This window comes from Thunnus thynnus, chromosome 22 (genome assembly GCF_963924715.1).
Source record: "Thunnus thynnus chromosome 22, fThuThy2.1, whole genome shotgun sequence".
Taxonomy (NCBI): domain Eukaryota; kingdom Metazoa; phylum Chordata; class Actinopteri; order Scombriformes; family Scombridae; genus Thunnus; species Thunnus thynnus.
The window spans coordinates 10,628,721-10,652,025 of NC_089538.1; the positions used below are offsets into that span (position 1 = coordinate 10,628,721).

At 39.9% G+C, this 23,305-nt stretch overlaps 1 protein-coding gene across 2 annotated transcripts; it reads left to right on the top strand.

Annotated features, from left to right (window-relative positions):
- Nucleotides 1-921: 921 nt before the first annotated feature.
- On the top strand, nucleotides 922-21,810 carry LOC137174452 (synaptopodin-2). Of its 2 annotated transcripts, XM_067579733.1 has the most exons (5): nucleotides 922-1,107; nucleotides 8,028-8,179; nucleotides 9,537-10,303; nucleotides 12,151-15,185; nucleotides 19,437-21,810. In XM_067579733.1, exons 1-5 carry the CDS (start codon nucleotides 1,000-1,002, stop codon nucleotides 20,037-20,039), a joined length of 4,665 nt encoding a protein of 1,554 aa, XP_067435834.1. In that variant the 5' UTR covers nucleotides 922-999; the 3' UTR covers nucleotides 20,040-21,810. The 2 variants fall into 2 exon arrangements, with proteins under 2 accessions (XP_067435834.1, XP_067435833.1); XM_067579732.1 differs by lacking the exon at nucleotides 19,437-21,810 and having other exon boundaries at nucleotides 924-1,107; nucleotides 12,151-17,262.
- Nucleotides 21,811-23,305: the final 1,495 nt, after the last annotated feature.

The window sequence follows — 23,305 nt, forward strand, 5'->3', positions numbered from 1 at the left end:
TTAGTATATGTAATGTACCATATTGGGGATGAGGATAATTGAAGAAAAGTGTGATGGAATGCTTTGAATGTATTAATTAGACAATTGATGATTACGGCTACAATAATATAGCTAAGTGAAAGGGCTGTATATTATAGCACTGAGCACACTGAGGTCATGTCTTCTGTGGTGTTCATAAGAGTTAGTGGATCTGACACAACTTCGGGGGGAGTTATACATACAAACAGGAATTATATAGCCTATGGCGTTTTTATTTCTTGCTCTATGTAATAATCCTATTTTTTTTTAAAAACAAAAAAACAAAAAAAAACAAAAAAAAAAACAAAACTTGTAACAGTGTGCAATATTTAGAAAATCAGACGAGGAATAAAATATACAGTACCGGTGTAAGGTTTCACTTTCCCATTCAAGGGAATGGGGAAGGTGTGTCAAAATTTTCGACTGGAACAGCATGAAGTTAAATAAATGTCCATAAATGAAATGTTGTTGCTTTATATTATTGGCTATTCCTGTATTATCCTAAATAAAATCTCATTTTAATTAATGAGACAACACATTTTTGATATCCTGATGCATTTGTAATATTATTCCTAGTGTGGCTGCGGTAATCAGTGCTAAATGAATTGTGATAACCATAGTTTTACCTCTATACTTCTGTGATGTTTTCATAAGTTTTGAGAGAAATCACCTTGATGTTTTGTTTTTTGATTGTTTGTGTGGTGTTAATATTTTTTTATAGCCGGGCTCAAAACTGTATGTAGACTGCGTTTGGCAACACACACAACAGAACAAGCGCACTAGTACAAACCACCGGTTGCATGCAACGCCTGCAGGCGGGTCCGTGCGCCGTGACGTTTCTAAGCGGGCTGGACTCAGGGAGAACTCAGATGATGGGGATTATACAGCGGTGTGGTGGAGGTGGTTTTTCTAAAGTGCTGCTGCTCTGCTGACAGCTCGATGATAGCGCTGTGGAGGTTTGGCTGAGGAGCTGTGCACAGCATGGGCACCGGGGATTACATCTGCGTAACGCTGCGTGGTGGTGCGCCTTGGGGATTCACCCTGAGAGAGGGAGAGGGGGACACCTACAGACCTTTTCTGGTTTCCCAGGTATCTATCTATATATTTATTTGTCTGTCTGTCTGTCTTTCTATCTATCTATCTATCTATCTGATAGGTCTTCAATTTATTATCATGTTCCAATATCAAAGTGAGATTGCAGTGCCAGGCAGGAATATGCCAGAGATAAGATATTGATCAATGATACTACTGATAATCTGAAATTAATTTTTAGTTATTTATGCCTTTTACTACAACAAATATAAGATCTCCAATTTGGACTAACAGTAGCATTCAGCATATGGTGTCATATCTAATGGATCTTTAGTAGCTCAATGATCTGATTTTTCAAAAAAAGTTGAATAAACTTTGGTTGAAGAGAATGTATTTGTAGGAGTGCGCGCTCGCTGCATTTTTGTGTGCGTTGGCCGTGTTTTGGTGCGAGATTCCTCGGAACCCTTATATGGTCAAGGCCAAGAGAGAGTGTGAAGCTGAGGGCAGTGTGATCTGTTATCACCCACAAAGACTTAAGCACGAAACCAAAGCAATATCCAGTCGAGTAACCTGCCCCGAAGAGTGAATGGTATGTGCGTTATGCAGGTATACCTATGCAAATAAACAAGAAAAAGTAAAGCTAAAACTGAGATATGAACATATATGAACATAGATATCACTTTAAAAGAACATTCAAATAAATGACAGGAGGGATGGTAGGCAAATCCAAGGTTCAGCTATATGAACGCTTCAGTCACATAACATTTGTCTAGCCTGATATTGTGCCAATAAACCTCATAAGTAACAGCAGAGTATTTGATCTGCCCTCTGGTGACTAGTGATGAAGCTACTTTCTCAAATATTTCTTTATATTAATTTTGAGGCAGATGGATAATATTCTTCATGTCATTTGGTTGTTATTATTTGCACAGAATTTGCATGTCAACTCTGGTCTGTTACACCTTATCATTAAACAGGCAAGAATGTTCAACATTGTTCATAACTTGAAGTATAGTAGATATTGGGGAATTTTGAGCTCTAACTAGTTGGCTGTAATGTCATGATCATACACAATGCCCAGATCTGGCTTAGAAGTCAATTAAACAGATACTTTTGTGTGTGCATGAACTCATATACTGTACACCAGCAGTTTATATGTTAAGTGTATCGGCAGGTTTTGCCTTCTGCACTGAAGTTATGCTTCAATATAGTGTTCTACTACTGCAGTGAATGAGTGTCTGTGAAAGTGTATAGATCCTAACTTTAACTGAAATTAGATTTGGTAAAAATTGGGACTTCAAAGCTTTATCTCAGGTTAGTTCACATAAATATAAGTAAATTTAGTCTTAAGCATGTAAAATGCAAAAAATGACAGTGTATCAGTGATGCAGAAGTTCACTGCTGTGTTGTAAATGTGTACAGAAAGACGTACAGCCAGGTGTCTTTACTCTAAAAGCAGCTCACACTCTATATATGGTATAGTAACGCATGCTCACAAGTACTCAAGCCGCGCAGATCCCTCATCGACTTGTCGTGCACGTAGTGAAGATGTAAATGTTTTTCTTAAGCTGCATTCCTGCGACATCAAAGCTCCACCATAAGAGCGTTTCAGAAACTCTGGAAGCATCAATAGATCATCTTAATGACAGACCCTTAACTTGTTTCAAACAACTGAGTCCACAATTCTGAAGCTCATATGTGACTTTTATTGTGATTTTTTTGTGTGACATTATTTCCACATTTGTTGGCATTAGTCTTGAATTGAGTGAGTGACCACACATCCACTGAAGCCTCAAATAAAACATTGTAAGCATGTAGATGGTTGATGCGAAGAGAGAAAAATCCCTTGTTGTGTTCTGGCATTTGGTTAGTTGCTTCTGTTCTGGTTTTATAAGATTGTACTCTTTGTCTCTGTTGAAATAGTTTCCATTACTTGTATTAAAATATAAGACAAAATCACAAATGTAGGCTACAGGCAACACTTCATATAAACAAATTCCTGTTAATTTTCATTTAAGTCAACAAACCAGAAGGCCTTTTACACTGACGGTAAATTATGGAGCAATGCTTAATTCAAGTCAGATAGCAACAGTAAGTTTTAGTAAGCCCCTTTCCCATTTTACTGTCTAATTTTAGACAAAAACATGGTGTTTACAGATTTCAAGTCTCCAAAGATTTATCATGTTACATAAGAGCCTTGTGAATACACAGCATTAAATGTTTTCCACTCTAAAGTGAAGTAGCCACATACAGTATGATGCATCCTCCCAGTGTGAGCCTCAGCGTTGGACATCTGGGGGTTTTAGTCCACCTCATCTGGAAGGCATAACTCTAAACATACCTTCTCCAAACTCTTCTTGTGGGAAGGACAGAGAGCCAAGTCTGTTAGTTAAAAGTTGAAAAAGCAAACATACCAAGATCATGAGAAATGCTCTTATGCTCCAGGCTCTCCTGTGTCTGATAAAGTGTGTGTTTTTAAAGCTCCCGTTGAATGTGATGGAAACTGGGTTTTGTTTCCTGGGAGAAAGTGATTGTTCAGTGTACTGACAGGCAGTGCGGTGTAAGGGCACGGGGTATCCACTCTTAAAAGGTTCTTTCCATATAAGGGAGGCTGTATTTTTCTTCTTATTTGGAGTCCTGGCCTGAGTACAAAGTTGATGAGGTCACTTTATTTTTAAAGATACAGAAACTGCACGGTTCAAAATTGTACAAGTCGTGACCTACGAATGCACTAACAAACCTTAGAAAACATGAAACATGGGTGGAACATTAAGGATTAGACTGAACAATAGATACTGCAACTGATGTAATGCACATTTTGGATGTCCTCACAATAGTAAAAATATACTTTCTGATATCATCTGTATTAATACTCAACAGATATTCCAAATAAGAAATTGCGTAAATTCTACCACCCTGTACAGGAGACATTTTAGCCTTCTAATTAGAAAGGTATGTCATCATGGTATGTGGAATGTCAACATGCATCAGATCAGTTATGGACCACTGAATGACAAAGCAAATGTAATCTTAATACAGGTAAAGTCTGCAAAGTTTACGGTTTTAAAGTCAGATGGTACACATTCTACTTTCGCTGGGTTATCTTGCCCTTTTCGGAGCAAAGAGGGCTCTTGTTGCTGATGCCTCAGCCTTAATAGTGCACCATAGGAACCTTATTAAGCTGCCAGGCAATTACAAAAATGCCATCGCCTCATTCATTCAGCGCCATTTTCCCGGAGTAAACAAAGTGCTCCACACCTCCTTCCATGATTTGAGTTAGGTCGTTGTGTTTTTCAGCAAAACATCTACATCCTAGCTCTGTGAGACAGCAATGACCTCAGATAATGACTGTGCTTGTTTAAAAAAGAACAACAACTTTTCTCCCATCACTCCCTTCTATTTGACATCGCCTGAGCGAATGAAGGCCAGTGCTCCTACAGGTTTATAATGTGATGATGCAGTAGTGAGTTGCAATGATGAATGTGGCTGTGAATGGTTTGTGCCAGTGCCGCCAAAAGTGAGGCCAAGTTGAACTTAGTGTGATTCACCAAATGATGACAGAAACAAAAGGATTAGTTCCAGTAATAATGTTACAATAGTGAGGTGGGGGGGTTTTGGTCAAAACAGTCATCTAAATTGTAGCCTAGTTAGGTCACACGTATCTACATTTGTTGTAGGACGAACATGTCAAAGTTTCTCTTCCTCACCTCAAGGCAGATAATGGTTATATTGACAGTATGTTTTTTATTATTAGTTATTCGACTGACAAATGAAATAAATAATATGGCATATAATATGATTGAACAAAACATTAAGTAAATGTTGCAAACATTAACTCTTCATTCAGTTTATTCCTCTGTGGAGTTTGGCAGAGTAAACATCTGTGCTTTTCGGTAATTGCTTAATCGAAATAACAACATATTTCAACATTATCTTCTTTCCAAAAATAAATTAATGTAACAAAACCAAAATTAAGAAACACTTGGGTAAAGTTTTTTTTTGTTTTTTTAATTCAAACTAAGTTAAATAATAAATTAAGGGAACCGGGACCCTTGTAAAAACACCATATGACAATGTAATTCAACATATGCATAATTTCTGACCCTCCAAAGTTATATGGAAAAAGACCAAAAAAAAGAGAAAAGAACAGTTTAGTGAATATAAACATTAAATCTAACTATCCTCCTCACACAATGTGATTGCTACCTGTAAGGCAGCTGGAAAATGTTTTCCTGAAATGTAAAAACATAATTGCTTAAAGCTGTAAGGATCAGGAACTGCCAGGAGCTATGTGGACATATTACGCAGTCCTGTGTTTCCTGCGGTTTTCTGCCGTGTTTAAGCCCATTAAATACATAATTTGAAAATGGGTAACACAGGATAACGCAAGCATATAATGTTGTCTAATTGTGGCCCCACATGATGTCAGTAATAAATTCTGATGGTCAGGATCATGTTTTTTTTGGGAAGCAAAAGCCTGACACTCTGTATGTTCTTCTCTTGTTTGTCTTTCTGTCTGTGTATCTTTATGTTGCGAGGGGAGACAAATGTTTCCCCTCCTTTTTTGGAGCAGGAGTGGTTGCTGTTCCAGACAAACCATCAGCCCTGTAGTGAGGTGTGAGTCCCAATGGACAGGCACAAAGGCTGCCTTATAGGGCCTGTTTGCACACTGTTAAAACCTCAGGGATGAAGTCAAAGACGTTTTATCTGAAAGTTACCAGCTCTATAAAGTAACTCATAAAATATTTTTGTATATAAAGCAAAGTAGCCTCTTTTTATTGCCCATGCTGTTGCTTATTGCAGGCGTATGTGTTTGAGGCTTTGTACTAAATAAGCAGGCAAGGTAGTGCTGCCCATATATTTATTTTTGGAACACTTGCTTTAATTGGATGCAAAAAAAAATACTGTTAATTTCTGCATCTCCCTTTGAAATACAGGTAATGAAAGTCAACAGGCATCAATGGTGTGCCAGACAGATGAGCAACTGTTTCACTGGTATGCTTTGTAATATGGTTTTGGCATAACAAAGCATTGAATCTGTGCTCTATATTTGGTGTTCAAAATAATTTTGTGTGTATTTGAACATAGATTGCAGTATATCCCCATGCATACTTGTTATGCTTCTGCAGGGATTTTCCTCCTCTTCCTTCAGCAGTGAGACGTGTGTATGTGTGTGTGTGTGTGTGTGTGTGTGTGTAAGGGTGCACTGCCATCTAGTGATAAGATTATTTTACTGCAAGTATCTTGAGTTGCACGTCCATATAATGTATAGATGGTGAGACTACTGATCAGTATTTGTGTCAAATTCCAAAATGCAAAGCTTATTTAACTTAACGTAAGTTTACATTTAGTTGTAAATTTATAACATTATTAATCCTGATTTCATTACAGTGCTCCGTGGTTAGTGCAACAACACCAGTTTTTTTTTTTTTAAATATCACTATTCAGATTTTTTCATTAATAAACTAGAAAATAGAGCAAATTCGTCGTTAGAATAAACAGAGAGATAGATAACCACAGTTATTTTAAGTTTTGAAATGCCTGAGCTGTGAGCTGTTCCACAATTTATATGACTGCTGCTTGCCAAGAAGTCTCTCTGGGTAAAAAACAAAAACAAATAAACTTTAATATAAGAAATGATGAAAATAATAAAGAATGATGAAATAATTCAAAATTCTGCCACAGTAGCTGAGGCACATAAGCTTGACCAATTGCAGAACTGCAGTCACGTCATCAAAGAAACTGCATTGACTCTGCTGTACCACACACGTAACTGTAAATTGGTCAGTAAATACTTTAGCGTAATTAGCCAAGACTTACAATGAAAAAAAAAAAGATTATGGTGAATTAATTGACTTGTGGAATGTTATCACTTCCAGTATTTTGAGATTGATTTTATGGCATTTTTGTCACAGTTACACAGTGCACATATAAAAACACTCAGTTGAATTGGCACTTTTGGACAGAGTTACCCATCTCAAGAAATCAGCAAATCATTACAGACCTTATAAACCTCCCTAAAACTGTTTATTTGTAGTATCTGCAATATATATATGTATTTACTATCATATCAAGGCAAAGCATATCCTCTAATTGCATGGAACTGAAGTAATCATTTATCCCCCTAGCTATATAAGTGGCCTTTTCTACAAAATTTATGGGGTATTTCTCCTTATTAAATCCTCTAATTAATGAACCATTTTATTGGCCTCAGGAACCAATTACAAGAGAACAAAACCATCAGTCACTGGTTTAACTGTGTAAAGAGGTGCCCTTTGAATGGATCTGCACAGAGCTGGCCTAAAGCAATAATACGCAGCTGCCCAGTTAAAATACAAAGTACAAGGCCTTTGTCTTCCATGTCAGTGACACTGATTGTACATTGCAGTGTGAATTGCGCAAATCGTTGCCCGACTCTACTTGTTGATCGTCTATTTTTAGAGTAAATTTTAAATGTTTGGAATCAATTCAGAGAAAAAATACACTACCTCAACTTCCATGTCCTAATGTAATGTCTCAAAAATATTTATGATCCAGTCTCTGGTTGGATAATGTTTCTCCTGCATTTGATATATGGTTCACATAGTCCAAGACTTTTCACATATTATTCTAATGAGCATGCATAGTGCCCTTTTGCTAATTTTTATAACCTAAGGTGCTGCACGGTTCTCTGACTTTGCTGATTAAATTGGACTGGCCTGAGGGAGAATTCTCTGTATTATGGACATGGAAGCAAACATTTATTATGACTCCCTGTAGATAGCAACATGTGTGGAGGTTAGGGGGTAATTTTCACACATGGGGCATTCTGAGTTAGTTTATGTTTTTGAGTCACTGGCTGTTGAGGATACTTAATGTTAATCTGACCCTGTTAGTGAAGTCTTTACCCATGCAGATAATGGACACTCATCCAGTATGTTATATGTCTGTTTTTCTGGTAGTTTCCTGTCCTCTTACTACGATTTTGTCTTCCACAGGTAGAAGTGGGTGGCCGTGCCTTCGTGGCTGGAGTGCAAGAAGGCGATGAGGTCGTGTCACTTAACGGGGAGCCATGTGCTGATCTCACCCTCTTACGAGCCTGTGCGATCATCGACACATCCATCGACTGCCTGCAGTTACTCGTCAAAAGGTAGTGCCATGTACCAGCCATATGAAAATTAATGATTGTGCAAGAAAATCTGGAATTTGCAAAAAACACAACACAAACGCATCATGTCTGAAAATGCCTGTACACTCCATCTTGCCAGATATAGAAGATGTCATGCCTGTGTGAAATATAATGAAATGTGTAATAATTTATTATTTTAGGCAGTTCAGTAACACTGTAATATCTTTGTATCATGACAACTGAGCCAAGCAGTCGGCCCTGGTGTTCACACCAGGCAAAATGATTATAGCACCACTGTATTAGCATTTAGATAGCATGTTGTTTTATGACCAGGGGCCTTTTGCATGTAGTTCACTGAACCACTGTGTGTGTGCACATTCATGTCTGTGTGTGTAAATTGTGTGAGCCACGCTGACCTTCCAACTGGCCTGGCTGAGGTGTTGCAGATTTGTGTGTCTGATTGACATGCAGCTGCTCAACCATTAATCAGTTGGAATTGCCAGTGTGTTTATGAGGACGACATGTCCTCAAATATTGCTGCATATATCTTTATAAATCCTCATTAAAACTGCAGTTTGGCATAAATTTCTCTTTCTTTTTAAGGCAGATTAAAGTTGAATTTGTGTCACTTTCTGATTTAAACAAATTATTCTCTGTGTAGTTGGAGGACTATGATCACAGTACGGGTTATTGATTTGTATTTAGATAGACTTACTAATTGTAGAATCCTGGTTCTGTAGATTTGGAGAGCAGATGACCTCACCTTGTAGCTATCAAAATCTATTACTATGATATGTCACTCTTTCCCATTTGGAGAAAAGGACTAGTCACTGAGGTCTAATTGACTTAAATTTAATAATTGCTCTCACATAATGACATTCTGTTATGCTATTCCTTGCTGACCTTGAAGGTGGAAAATAGGCATGAATTATGTTGAAACATGATTACTTTCCACTTCAGTGACTTGACCCTTTCACTTAGCTGCATGATGATTAAATCTACTTGACAACTTTGACAACTTCAGCAGTGGAAGATAAGCTTTGCCTCATAACAATCCAATGGCTCCATTCCTCAGTGATGATGCATTGCTTATTGAAATGGTTTTGCAATTTAATGAGAAAAATGATTTGTTCAGATCTAACCCCTGTCTTTTATATAGAAGTGAAACAAAAACACTGATGTAAAGTCAGATTGTTTGAAGGAAGAATAGAGATTTTGTATTAGTCTTAAAGTCACTTGTAGTGTCAAACTATTATTGCCATTTATATGCCCTTATGTTAGCATTTAAGTGTCTCTTGTTAATTTTAATTATCTAGTTATTGAACAAAGAGAAGTTTCCCCACTCATTTATTCCTATTCTCCCCCTCTCCTTTCAAAGATACTGCTCCAGCCCCCCTGGAGATATTGAGTCAGAAGAGACATACTATGGTGAGAGGGATTCTTCTGCTCAGGCTTTAGAGAGCACCACCCTCCACATCATCTCCCCAAAGCACAGATCCCAAAGCCCTAGGGAACTCTACATATCTGAGTCCCAGGATGAGGCATACTACAACAAGGGACCCCAGCTGCTTTGCACCCAGCTACATGCTCCCTCTTCTGGTGACCAGAGAGGCCCGGCGCCTGCTTTTCAGGGAAATGATAATGAGGTGCCAAGGTGTTTCTCCCCTGGTGACATGGTTGAACTCCAGGTATCCTTCTCTGAGCAAACCTTGGACAACATGGGCTGTACCTCTCTTGGGAGTGCTCATGGGATTGAGGGAGAATTCTCAAAAAGAGAAGAGATAGAGACACTCCATACCACCACCGCATCTCACTATGTGCCGTGCTCTGTCAGAGAGCCACTCAGCCAGCATGGAGTGGTGCTCAGCTCCCCTTCAATGCTCAGGCAGGTGGAGGTCATTTTGCAGCAGCCAGCAGCATCAAGAGCAGGGAGGGGCATTCTGAGTGTGGGTGGCCCCAGGATCAGTGGAAGTGTTGGATCCCAAAGCGAAGGAGAAGAAGTAGGAGGGCACAGTGAGGGAGCTCCTGGGTCTTTCAGCGTCTCATTTGGAATTCCCTCAGAAGAGGAAACACCAGCGGAGGAGCAGAGCTCTGAATCTGAGGGGGATCCAGACAAACCCAACAAACACCGGGCAAAGCACGCCAGTGAGTACCATGTGGGCCATTTCCATTTTTACCATGGTGTATTATCTTGTGTGTGTGTGGGGGGGGTAATAAGGATCTATTCTTTACGGCAGAATCTCCAAGCTAATAGGTCAACACTAAACTGCATTTGTCAACAACATGTGTGCATTCCAAAGCTGATGTCCAGTGTGTGTACTCCTCAAAATAGTATGTGTCTCTCACTACAGTTGGAGGAGGGTGCTCATTCCTTCGAAGGGAAGCAGATATATCCGGGTCTAACCCTCTAAATTAAAACAGAATCAAAGTTGTAGTAAGGGGGCACAGTACAGTTAGGATGGTGACAGTCAACAAAAGCTGAATGTAATGTATTAAAAAGAAAAGAGAAAAAAGGACACCATATGATCATCTTCGAAAAACTGCTGCACTTTATAAAAAGCCTTAAATTATCCATTTGCAAAGGCTTGATGATGAATATGGATACTGAGGCGTTTCTGTGAGCTGTGTAGAAGACATAAATATAACACCAGCACACTGATGATGCCTGCAGAAGTGGCCCTTTGACAGACACCAGCATGTGCTCCCCTAACCCGTTACCTGATCCTTTCAAACTGGGTGCTTTAACTGAGCTAAAAAAGTGAGCCCATTGCTCACTCCTGCTGTGTCCTCCACCTTCAGGTTAGTCTTGTAGGAATATAGAAAAGTAAGCCGACTTGTTACTTTATTACAGTCTTGCTTTGTTAAATGTTTGAGAGAGTGTTTGTAGTGTGATGTTTGTTATAAGATTGGTTTAAGTATCAGCAATTGTGAGAGATATAAGAAGAGCATAAGGTTTTAACTGAACAGCTTGCAAACTTACAGATAAGGACTGGTAAAGACGCTCTGGTCTAGGTGAATTTACTGCATGCAGGCTATCTTTAATCTCTCTCAGCTCCTATTCATGGCTACTTTATGGGGATGAATATCTGATTTAATGTAGTGCATTGTTTGTGAACAAATGAGGATATTAAACATGGGTCAGAGAATTTCATAATTGCTTTATGTGTTGTTTAATGTTCAACTGAATGAGCTAATTCAGGGTAATGCAATCACGAAAAGTACATAGCTATAGATGGATAAATATTATTTGTGGACTAAGAATATATGGAATGGAATGTTTCTCATATGAATGAATCAGTTAATAAGGTAGTTTATATTTGTTGTGTGTTCGGATCTGTTCAACAGTGCATGCTTGTATAGTATAAATGGTTTATTTATCATACAGGAACATGTCAGTTCTGCTTTTCAGTTAATGTAATTTAACATGCTGAAAAGAAACAGCTTTGTTTCTTGCTCAACTGTTTTGAAACTTCATTTTGTCATCTGTCACCATTGTTATATGTGCAAGCTCTATCTTTAGTCTTCAGATGAGTGCTAAACCAAATATGGGGGTCATACAATAAATTATAATCTTACTTTCCAACTGATATTCAGGATGGGCATATTATAAAAATAGCTTTCCACATTCATGATTTAAAGTAATTTAGTTAAGTAAAATTACATGATCAATTCAGATACAGTGAGCAAGTATTGCCTTAAAGTTGTCCTTAAGTCATTGATCAAAAAGCTGAAAAATACAAACAGTACAAAAATACAAACAAAAATGCAAAAAAAGGAAGCATTGAAATGCAAGCTATTTCTAGAATAGATTGTTGTTTTTTTTCCCAGCACATTCTCCAAACAGGTGGAATATTTTGTGCTGATCTTAACTCCACTGTCAGTAATGCCTGTAATTTCAGATGAAGGCTTTCTGTTTCTTTTGATTCCCCTGTGTAGGACCCTTTATTGTAAGTTTTTTGTGAGTAAACTCTCTTTTTTCCTTTTCTATACAGGGCTCAGACGTAGCGAGAGTCTGTCTGAGAAGCAGGTGAAGGAGGCCAAGTCCAAATGTAAACGTATTGCTCTCCTTCTCACTGCTGCTCCGCCCAACCCCAACAACAAGGGGGTGTTGATGTTCAAGAAGCATCGGCAGAGGGCCAAGAAATACACACTTGTCAGCTACGGCACAGGAGAGGACGAACCAGAGTACAGTGACGAAGAGGACGAGGAGAACGAAGACGACACACAAGGAACCCATGCTGTTGAATTTACCCTTGTGGCTCCAAACGACTCTGAATTAGATAAGCATTTCCTCACTAATGCCCATAGTAGCAAAGGTGTGCTAACTATCAACTGGGACAAGGGTCTCCTTGAGATTGAGAGGAACCTGAACAACAAAGCAGAGATGGAATGTTTACCTGAAACCAAAGGAAAGGGTGCCCTAATGTTTGCTCAACGGCGCCAGAAGGTGGATGAGATTTCTGCTGAACATGAAGAGCTTAGACGCCAGGGGATTCCTGTGGAGGGAATTCAGGAAGCTGAAAAGAAGAAAGTTGAGCACTCATACATGCAGTCCACAACAGAGGATCATGCATACATGGATGTGAATATAAACCAACAAAGCCAACACCAACAACAGTACCAGCAATATCAAGAACAGCAGTACTATGAGCAACAACAGCAATACCAACAGCAACAGCAATACCAACAACAGTATCAGCAGCAGCAATATGAACAACAGCATTATCAACAACAGCAAATGTATCAACAACCACATGAATATCATCAAGAGCAACAGCAAATTCAGCCCTATTCTGCAAACATCAATGGTACAGTCCACCATCAAGCCAATGAATTGCAGAGTTCTTTCAGCAATCGTACCGCAAAGCCTTTTTCGGTACAAAATATGGCGGTTACCCCTTATTCTCCCGCAATAAGTGGGACCAATCAAGATTCTATGGGCCAAGGAGAGCAGATAGCTTCCCGCGATGAGCGCATTTCTACCCCTGCAATTAAGACTAGCTTTTTGCTGGATGCAAGGAGAAGAAATGCTGGCAAACCTATGTTCACATTTAAGGAAGCACCAAAAATATCACCTAACCCAGAGTTGCTGAACCTCCTCAACAGGAGTGATAAGAAGTTGGGTTTTGAGTCAGGACCTGAGGAAGACTATCTCAGCCTTGGGGCTGAGGCTTGTAATTTCCTCCAGTCCCAACGTGTTAAACACAAGACTCCTCCACCAGTGGCTCCAAAGCCTGTGATCAATCCCAACTCTCCTCCTTGGTCCCCACAGGGAGAAGTGACCAACCAGGACATGCCTCAGTGTGCTGAAAATAGTGTATCCACACCTGCTGTTGTAGCCCCCACCGCAGAGACTACCCCTGCTCCAGAACTAGAGCCAACCCCTGCACCTGCCACTGAGTCCTCTTCTGCTCCTGCCCTGCAGGAGGCTCCTGCCAGCACCACCACAGAGGAACAGCACACATGGACTCTCCCGGAGCCTGAATCCCAACAACAGCAAGTGACAGCTCAGGAGGAAAATGGTCACATAAATTCGACCCAACAGCCTGAGACTGCCCCAGTGAATTCCTGGGCCTCAGCACAAACACAAGCACAACAACAGCCATCCACCATTTCTTGGCATCCAGCTCAAGTGCAGCCCCAGGAGCCACATCCAAGTCAGTCCCCACCACAGCCACCAAAGGTTACACATCAACCTGCTCAGACCCAAGTGCAGCCTCAGCCCCCAACAAATACTTGGACACCTCAAATTCAGCCATCCTGGAATCAGCCTCAAGAGCAAGCACAAGCCCAGACACATGCTCAACCACCCTGGGCCCAGCCACGTGAGCAATCACAGTCTCAGCCACAGGTTCAGCCACCCTGGACACACTCTCATGAGCACCCACACCTGCAGCAAATGCAACCAACGTGGGGTCAACCTCAACAACCAATGGAGCAGCAACCCCAGGCCTCATGGACACAGCCATCACAAGCAGACACTCAGCATCAACCACCATGGGTGCAACAACCACAGCAAAAATCTCAAGTACAACCTCCTTGGGTTCAACAGGTTCAGCCAGAAACCCAACCACAACCACCATGGGTTCAGCCATCACAGCATCAGGCTCCACAGCAGGGATGGCCACAGGCCCATGCACCAGGTCAGGCTCAACCGCCATGGGTCTCAGCTCAGACTCAGCCTCAGCCTCAGCCTCAGCCTCAGCATCAGCCTCAGCCTCAGCATCAGCCACAGCCACAGCCTCAGCCTCAGCCTCAGCCTCAGCAGCAACAGCAACCTTCAATTAATGCATGGCCTTCATCACAAACTCAAGTTCAACCTCAGCCTCCTTGGATGCAAGCAGCCCAAGCACAACCTCCACCGCACCCTGCAGCCAATTTGAATCCATGGGCACCAGTACCTGCCCAGGTTCAGTCTCAACCATCGTGGGCCCAGCATCCTCCAGAACATGGGCAGCAACCCATGAATTCCTGGGGACCAGAGCAAAATCAGGCCCAACATCAACCACCTTGGGCTCAATCCGTTCCTCCCCAGCCCACACCACAGGCAAACTGGCAACAGCCTATTTCAAAGACTCCACCACAGTCACCAATGACTGCATGGCCTCCAGGTCAAACACAACCTCAGACACCTGTGAGTGCCTGGGCACCACAGTCACAGCAAACACCTGGGAATATTGCAACATCAATGGTGAACACTCAACCCTCCCCAAAACCTTGGCATCCACCTCAAAATGCCCCACAAAACCAGAGCCCACCACCTCCACCACAGCGAACCAACTCTTATACAATTGGTCAAAGAGATTCATCACCTATCAACCCCATGGCCACTGTCTTTAACACATCATCCTCTGGTTCAGCTTTTGAGATGCCAGCCGTCAGAGGGAAAGGAGCAGATATGTTTGCCAAGAGGCAGTCTCGTATGGAGAAGTTTGTTGTGGACTCTGAGACTGTGGAAGCAAACAAGGCAAGCCGATCAACATCGCCAGCTGCTTCCTTACCGAATGAGTGGAAATATACTCCCAATGTACGTGCTCCACCTTCACGGGCATATAATCCTATTCATTCTCCTTCTTATCCCCCAGCAGCAGCAAAGCAGCCCCCTCCAGGTAGTCCTTTAACCAAAGGCAAGAAAAAAGGCAAAGATAAACAAACACCTGCCCCCAAACCCCTAAATGTTATAGACGTCATGAAGCATCAACCCTATCAACTCAATTCCTCACTCTTTACCTTTGGCCCGGCAGTAGAGGCTGCCAAGCCCCCTGCACCTAAACCCGACTGTTCACCTCCTAACCCACCTATTGAAAACCAACCAATTCAATATGAGCAAATGGCTACCATCCAGCCAGCTGGACCATTTAATGCCCCATACCCCCAGCAGCCTTATGGGATGCCCATGCAATCTATGGTGCATGATGGCCACTACCAGCAAACCCCAACTAACGTTTATCCTCCCTCCAATCCTTATCAGCAACCTCCTGGTGGTCCATACCAGCAAGCATATAACCAACAGTATCAACAACCTGTCCCATCTACTTATCAACCCCAAGGTCCTCAGTCTCCAAACCCTCCCTACCAGTTACCCCAGGTCCCCTACCAACCAGCCAATAGTCCCCCCTATATGGCAGCTCCCTCAGTACCTTACCAGCAGCAGCCTCCCAGTAGCTTTGTTGCTCCTAGTTTCCCTGTAGCTGCAAGGCCTGAACCTGCATCAGGTGGCAACACTGTAGCTGCTCCAAAACCTAAGTTTACGGCTAAAAAGAGCTCAGCTCAGGTGTGGAAGCCTACGGCAGTTGATAAAGAGTGATTCTGGTAGGATCATGACATGCTTGATTGTCTGTTTGAATCAAAGATTTGATGCTCTCTAGTCTACTGCCAAGTGGAATATTTTGAGCTGCACTATCTTCTTCACCACCTGCTCATTGTTAATGTCATAGGGCAGAGCTTGATGGTTTTCAAAGTGTTGAGAGCTAACGTTAAGGGCATCACAAACACATTAAGCACATAAGAGTAAGAACAGGATGTAAGTATACCTTATCAGACACAAATGGTCATGTTCATAAAGCATGTACATTTTATCATGTTTCTAAATAAAATGGTGCATATGGATATTTAGAAAATCCTTATAAATTAATATTTTTTGTGTAATAGAATCTGAAGCGGTGGCAAAATAAGAATGTAGGGGAGTATGATGTGCAGTATGATATGACAGAAAGGAATGAGAGAAAAAGATCAAAAGTGGATGATATTGGACAGTGATGATAAGAGGTTGATTTTTGAAATGAAAAGTTGAAAATTGAGAATTGTAAATGCACCTAATCTTATGTGATAAACAGAGAGACTAAAATACAATACAACAATTTTGTATATGATCACAAAATAAAAATGAAAATCAAGTAGTGAGTGAGGGAGAAGGGTGGGTTTAGTGGGGTGTAAAGATACCAAGTAGAAGCAGAGGGCTAAATTTGCAACATCACTGATGTCACAAGTACATAGGATACGCAGCAACTCTGTGGAGTTGCAAGTAATGGCAGGAGGATACAGCAGTACTCCTTACAAAAAGTGACAACTAACACTGGCTTGCTTAACTTCGAATACTGGATTAGTAAACAATTTATTCTTTAGTGCCTTTCTCCAATGTCTCTTCCATAGCACCTACTTAAGTGGGTTAGTTATATTTAAGGGTTTTAACAGCTGTTGCATCATGTTAGGCACTATATTTAAACTGCCTCATGAGAGGGAGCGCTGAGGTCCAGAGATAGTAGGCTTAAATTTCAACTTAAGCCAGTGAAAGCTTCTATCTGTCAGACCATTTTTTTCTGATAACAGAAAAATATATAGTATTGCTCACTCTCCTAGCTTTACTCTTCCATGCATCTTCTGCAGGTTTTGTTTTATATGAATAGATGATGAATGGTACACCAAAAAAAAAAAAAAATATTGCAAGGATAACCAGCCCGGTAATGTTCACAAATCTATTTTTGGTACAGGGCTGCTTTCCTTCTTCATGTTCTTTTCTTTTTCCTTTTCCTTTGTGTGTTTCTCTTCATAGTGCACTTTCTGTATGATTCACTGCAGTGCCATTAAAATGTCTTTTATCCTTGTTTGGCTTTCCTTTCTTTTGTCCTTTGAGCATGCTTTTTGGGTTTCTTCTATTTCTGGTCTCTTTACTTTACAGCTTTCTGAATTTCACCATTCCAACTGTGCTATAAATACTACTAAAGCCATTCTGCAGTATTAGTTCAGACAAAAATATTGATTGAATTTCAGTTGTTGTTCAGTGAATTTCAACTGATGTACTATCACATTAAAATAACTCACATACCTATCTTTTTTTTTTTTTTTGCAAAAACAGTGATTCAAACATGAATCAATTTCCAACAATAAAGAACAGTTTTCAGTCTATAAAGATCTTGTTAATATCAGCCAGAAACACCTCATTACCCAAATCACCTACTTTTACTGCAATTGAGGGGTGCTTGAAAAGCACATTCTTTCAGAGTGACTACCTGATGATGCATTTAAGAAGGGTATTATTAGACTGGTGACTTCACTGAATACAGGCAGCCTCTTTGGGTAACTCAGGAGGTCAAGTGAGTGGGCCCCTGGTGAAATGTATAGCCATGGTGTGTCATGCAGAGGGCAATTATTTGTTAAGTGGAAGTTTTAATATTAGATTTCTGCTGTTACAGTATATCTGGAGGAATTTGATTCCTACTCAAATGGCTGGAGTGGACCACCACTACCTCATTGGTTCATTACACCTGCATCTTTATCTCAACCATTTTTGTTTTTCAGTGCACACTGAAGACAAAATTACATTTAAATGATTGTGTTATTCATAAAGTAATACATTTAAAAGCATTGTTTATATTTCACATTTGACCAGACATGTACTCTAGGTTCACAGACCACACATTAATTTGTGTAGTCTGAATCGGTTTAATTGCAATATAAAATGTATGCCTATTCTCCCAAACATTTGTACATAATGCTGTATATTGTCTGCTGTATATATGTTTTCATTGATAAAATATATTGTGTATATACAGGGTAGACATATATATATAAATTTATAGGGCAGATGTTCTACATATAGATAGATTAAAAACTAAGTGAAACTTAACCTTCTACTCTCAAATGCACTTTCTTATTGACTGACCAAGGAAACTCTTACCATGGCCTTACAATAGCTACAGCTAATCCACATAAACAAAGCCGTAACACTCCTACATATGTAGACAATTTTGAACATCTGGCTCAAAATGGAAGTCACTGTATTCACACTACCCTTGACACCAACTCCCAAGACCTGCTCATCCCCGTTTGCGAGATATATGTTAAAGTCTGTAGAATGACAGCATTATTATAGACAAAAACATTTTGCTGCAAATATATGGTCATATAAGCAATCTCCTTCAGTAGAATGAAAATATGACCTTAGATTGTCTTCTAATCCCTTAGATTGTCTATTTATCCCTTCTTGTGTCTGCCTAATCCAGGCTAACACTGCTGCAGGCATTTTAGGCCTATCAGATACCTGAGTCAGCAGAGAATTTATTCCCCTTTGACTCATTCAGCTACATTTCTCATTTTTTATGACTGCACTCTCTTCTATTCTGTCCTCTTATGATCCGCTGATCTTACATATTTTTCACCAGATGATGGCAGCACTGCCTTTTCTGCGAGTTAGACAGTGTGTAGGGTGCTTTTTCACCCCACATAACCCTTAGCTGTCTAGGCCTGCTAATGGAGATTTTTGAATTGAGCTTTTAGTAGTTCCACAATCTTATTGATATACTCTGAAAGTATTTTTATCCAGCAAAGCAGAGGTCAGATCCAATTAAAACAAGCTGAATGTGGCTTACTTTGAGAAGCAGCCTATTTTCATAAGCAAGTTGTTTGAGAAATATCAGGGAAAGCCACTCTCATAAAGCCACTGTCTTTGAACCAATGCTTAAGTACTGGGTTAAGTAAGCTTACTGTGGAATGGATGAGTCTAAAATACGTTTTTATATGATTTTGTTCGAGCTTTAATAGTTTATTTGTTTTGTTGGCTACTTCAGATCTTAACATTTATTTATTTATAAATACAGAAAAATGATACACATATGTTTAAACATTAAATACATAATTAGAACATTTCAACACTTAAAAGAAATATGTTGGTCTCCATTTCCCAATGTTTTCCAGGCTGATTTAATTTGGCTGGAGGGTTAGTCAGCCAAACAAAAATGAACCCTTACTAAAATAAACATGTCTGTGTCTTTCTTTACAGGCACTTGGCAGGAGCTACTCCCTTTCCCCACCAGCCAGAGTGCCATCCACAGGCCAGCAGTCAGCTTCGGCTTATTCTACCCTCAAGCCTCCGGCTCGGGCTTCCACAACTCCCCCAGCAAGGCAGACATCCTGGCTGGAGAAGGGCCACAAGCCTGTTACACCCTGGGAGGCTGCCTCCAGGCATCCCTTGGGCCTGGTGGATGAAGCCTTTGCTTTCCAGAACCTCCAGCAAACCCTTGCCTCAAACGTCCGCTTGGCAGCCCAGCGCAAAATACTTCCCGAACCGCCAGCAGAGTGGAAGGCCAAGGTGTCCTACCAAGCTCCGCAGAAAACAGGCAGCCAGACTTGGAGCCAGAGCCAAAGCCGCAGTCAGAGTCGAGTATCGCTGCCATCATTTTTGTCCCCAACAAGGAGTGCTGTCTCCACCCCTGCTGGTCATGCTGGTTACAGGTCCCTGCCCAGACAGTGGCAGCCTCATAGGTCTGTGACAGAGGCAAACCTAGGGCCCTCAGTGTCCTCCTATGAGTATAAGAGGCCCTTGGGGAAGCAAACCTACAAGTCTGTGTACACCAGCAATACAACTTGGAGCTGGAAGCGGTAGGATACCTGTGTGACCTTCAATGAATAATATCCCACTGCTCATTGATTCCATAACACATTTAACTGCAGTTAGAGCTTTTTCTGTTTTATTGATAAATATCTAGATGCAAACATTGTGTGAGGAATGAGGAGAGCTAATATTTAAAGCAAATTTTTTCAGAGGTGGGTATTTGGAGAGATTGCAAGATTGCTTTAATAAGCTCCTTTTATTTTTAGAAATGCTTTCTAAAATGTTGCTCTTAGTATAAAATGATTTACTGTACCAAAGTTTGGACACACTTTCTCATTCAAAGGAATGGGAAGGTGTGTCTACTGGTACTGTAGTTGGAATCATAAATTTGGCATGCCATAATGACATGTGAAAAGAGATAATTAATATTAATGATTACTATCCACATACTGTTACAAGTAACAGTGTATGGAGACTTCAATTTTATTTCAGTGACTTCATAGTTTGGTAAATACATTGACTTGGGCTTGTAGTTCAGATTCAGAGCATGTTGTTAAGAGTGGATATGATGAGTGTGCAATGAATGGACATGTTTAGTACAAGGAAAGATTTGAGTGATAATAGAGAGACATTAGTGTAGTTAGTTTAATTTAGTTAACTTTTCGTAATGTACAAAATGGGTAATTATGGTTTTCTGAGAAAAGAGATTTGTATAAAGACATAATTTGAGGTTGCTGAGAGGCAACCGTGACCCACCCATCATACAGTAAGTTGCAAGAGAAGATTGTCTTTTGAATTGTATTGAGTTTGTGGATTTTTCGTCTCATCCCAGTTTGATTGTCTGCTGTGGGTATTTAGCATGCTGGTTCTTGCAGTGATTGTGCACTTTTTTTTTTTTTTCAAATCCGTGAAACTTGAGGATGGCTGCATTTTCCAAAGAAATATGTATTTGTTGTGTTTTCATATCAGGAAATCACTTCAGTGTGGGAATGCAATTAGTGATGCATCGGAAGTGAGGCTTCTGACTTGGAGAAAGGCTAGTGTTATTATAACTCAGTATGTTGTGGGTGGACATGTTGTTATGCAAGCTCTAATAAGTGAGATTAATTCATTAATTTACCAGGTGCATTTTAATTAGTGCATTAGTGTGTGTCCACTAACTATGCAGAGAGAGAGAGGGAAGATGGGAAGATGAGAAACAGTAGCATCTTTTCTACAGTTAGACCTTTTCCTCCTTTACTGTAACTGTTTAATTGCTGCCTGCTGTACAGTATATGAAAAAGTGAGACACCCTATGTAGAGGGAGAATGTAGTTTTGCTGTTTGTTGGGTGTCTTTGCTGAGTCAAAGTTAATTTGGGGAATGCTGAAGAATCCTAATTATGAACATGCAAAATATTGTTTTAGTTTATGATAGCATGATGGCACTAGGAAAGTTGCTTATAGAATGAATGGGCTTGTGTTTGGTTTGGGCTTTTGCTATAGATTGCTGATTCGTTATCATCTCCAAAGATTAAAGCTAGTTTGGTGTTTTCACAGAGTGTACATAAAGTCCTAATGTGATTCTCACCAAGCAATCTCATTAACGTAAATAAGATGTATCACACAGCATTATGTTGTGTCTCAATTGAATCACTGAGCATACTGACGTGCTACTGTATATTGTATGTGTGATAATGCCACTGTATTGCTTCCATTCGAATGATACTTATTATGGTCATAATACAGTACCAGTAATCAATTTCTTTTCCAAACTATTTCAGATATGGATTCACATAAAGCATTTTACAAAATAAATACAACCAAATAGCACTATTTCACAAATTGAACTGTGTGTTTGTGCTTTTTGCTCTCTATTCCAAGCATAAAATATTCTGCTCTGGGCCATTTGTTGCTTGCTGTACCATCCCATGAGGCTTTTTATATGATGTGTTGTCTTGAATAGTCACTCTCTCCATATCCAGCGAAGGGGCTTGGGAGGGGGGTTGGTGGGGACTTGTTCCCATGGTGACCACCAGTTACATAATAACAGTGGGTACCTTCTGTAGCTGAGCCATTAGAGAATGAGAGATAAAGACACAGAGGGAAATGATAAACAGAAATTATTTCCCTACCAATTTAGATTTGGAAAACACTGTAACGAAATGGGATTTGAATGCTATTTAAAGGGTGGAGCTTGAATCAGAATATGAATATTGCGTCATAAAACCCAACACACATAGTTTTAAAATATTCCATTTTGTGTATGGGGTTGCTGGCATTTTCTATATGCCAGGCACTGCAGTATGTCCATGAACTTGCTGCTTTTAATTTGCCACCTTTTCCTTCCCTGCCCTGCTGGGTGCTGCAAATTCAACCTGACTCCCTTTATTTCTCTCTTGTACCAAGTAAATAAAAAATATATAGGGGGTAAATTAAATTTAGCAAGGTCAATTAAAACATAGTGACTGGATTATAAGGTGAGTAAACCCTATTAAGCCTTGGTCTCTTCTATATCACATGTTGGCATTTAAAACAAATAGTATCTGATTGGTCTGCATGCCCTGAGGGCGCCGTGTTCCCATGTTGGATGCCACGGAATATATTTGTTGTTGGCTGAGCACTGCAATTCTGGAGAGCTGATAAAGACAATTGTAGCTGAAACAACTTTTTTTTTTTTTTTTTTTTAAAGCTTTGTCAGTAGTTTCCAAGAGTCATTATGTGTCCATTTTATCTAGGCCTGCCTTTATTGAAGAGGTGATAGTAGCAAGGCCATATAGGAGTCATGTAGACCATTGGCTCCCAAAAGAAAAAAATCCTGATAATTATTATTGGTTCCTTTCATGTCAAATAACTGTACCCCCACAGTCCTGTCAAAGATAAGTAGGCTACCCCTTCAACAACAACAGCAGTCATTTTCCAAATGTCTCTATTTGAATTGATTTTAAACTGGGTATTATGTAACTATTAATAATATAATATGTGGACATAATAATAGGTGTTAAAATACTTTTCAAACAAACAGACTAATGTTTAGGTCAGTTAATACGTTTGTGTTACTAGCACGGACGTTTCAACCATAGGTCCATTACTTGTATCTCATTATTTCATCCATTACTTTTAGCTGTTCTAACCATTATGTTTACCCAACTATTCCAACTGTTTAACCATTACTTTTTACCTAACCATTACAACAGTTTATCAATTACTTTTAACTAACTGTTAAGTGTTTATCCATTACACTTAGCGATTGGCTATTAACCATTTATGTATACTTTAAGATATCTGCAACTGTTTATACTTTTAGCTAGTTTCAACTGTTTATCCATTTAAATACTCT

Excerpts from the sequence above, each read along its gene's own strand:
- LOC137174452 (XM_067579732.1), top strand. The coding sequence starts at position 1,000 with ATGGGCACCGGGGATTACATCTGCGTAACGCTGCGTGGTGGTGCGCCT. Across the intron at positions 8,180-9,536 it reads CTGCAGTTACTCGTCAAAAG|ATACTGCTCCAGCCCCCCTG; the intron begins GTAGTGCCATGT and ends CTCCTTTCAAAG. Across the intron at positions 10,304-12,150 it reads ACACCGGGCAAAGCACGCCA|GGCTCAGACGTAGCGAGAGT; the intron begins GTGAGTACCATG and ends TTTTCTATACAG.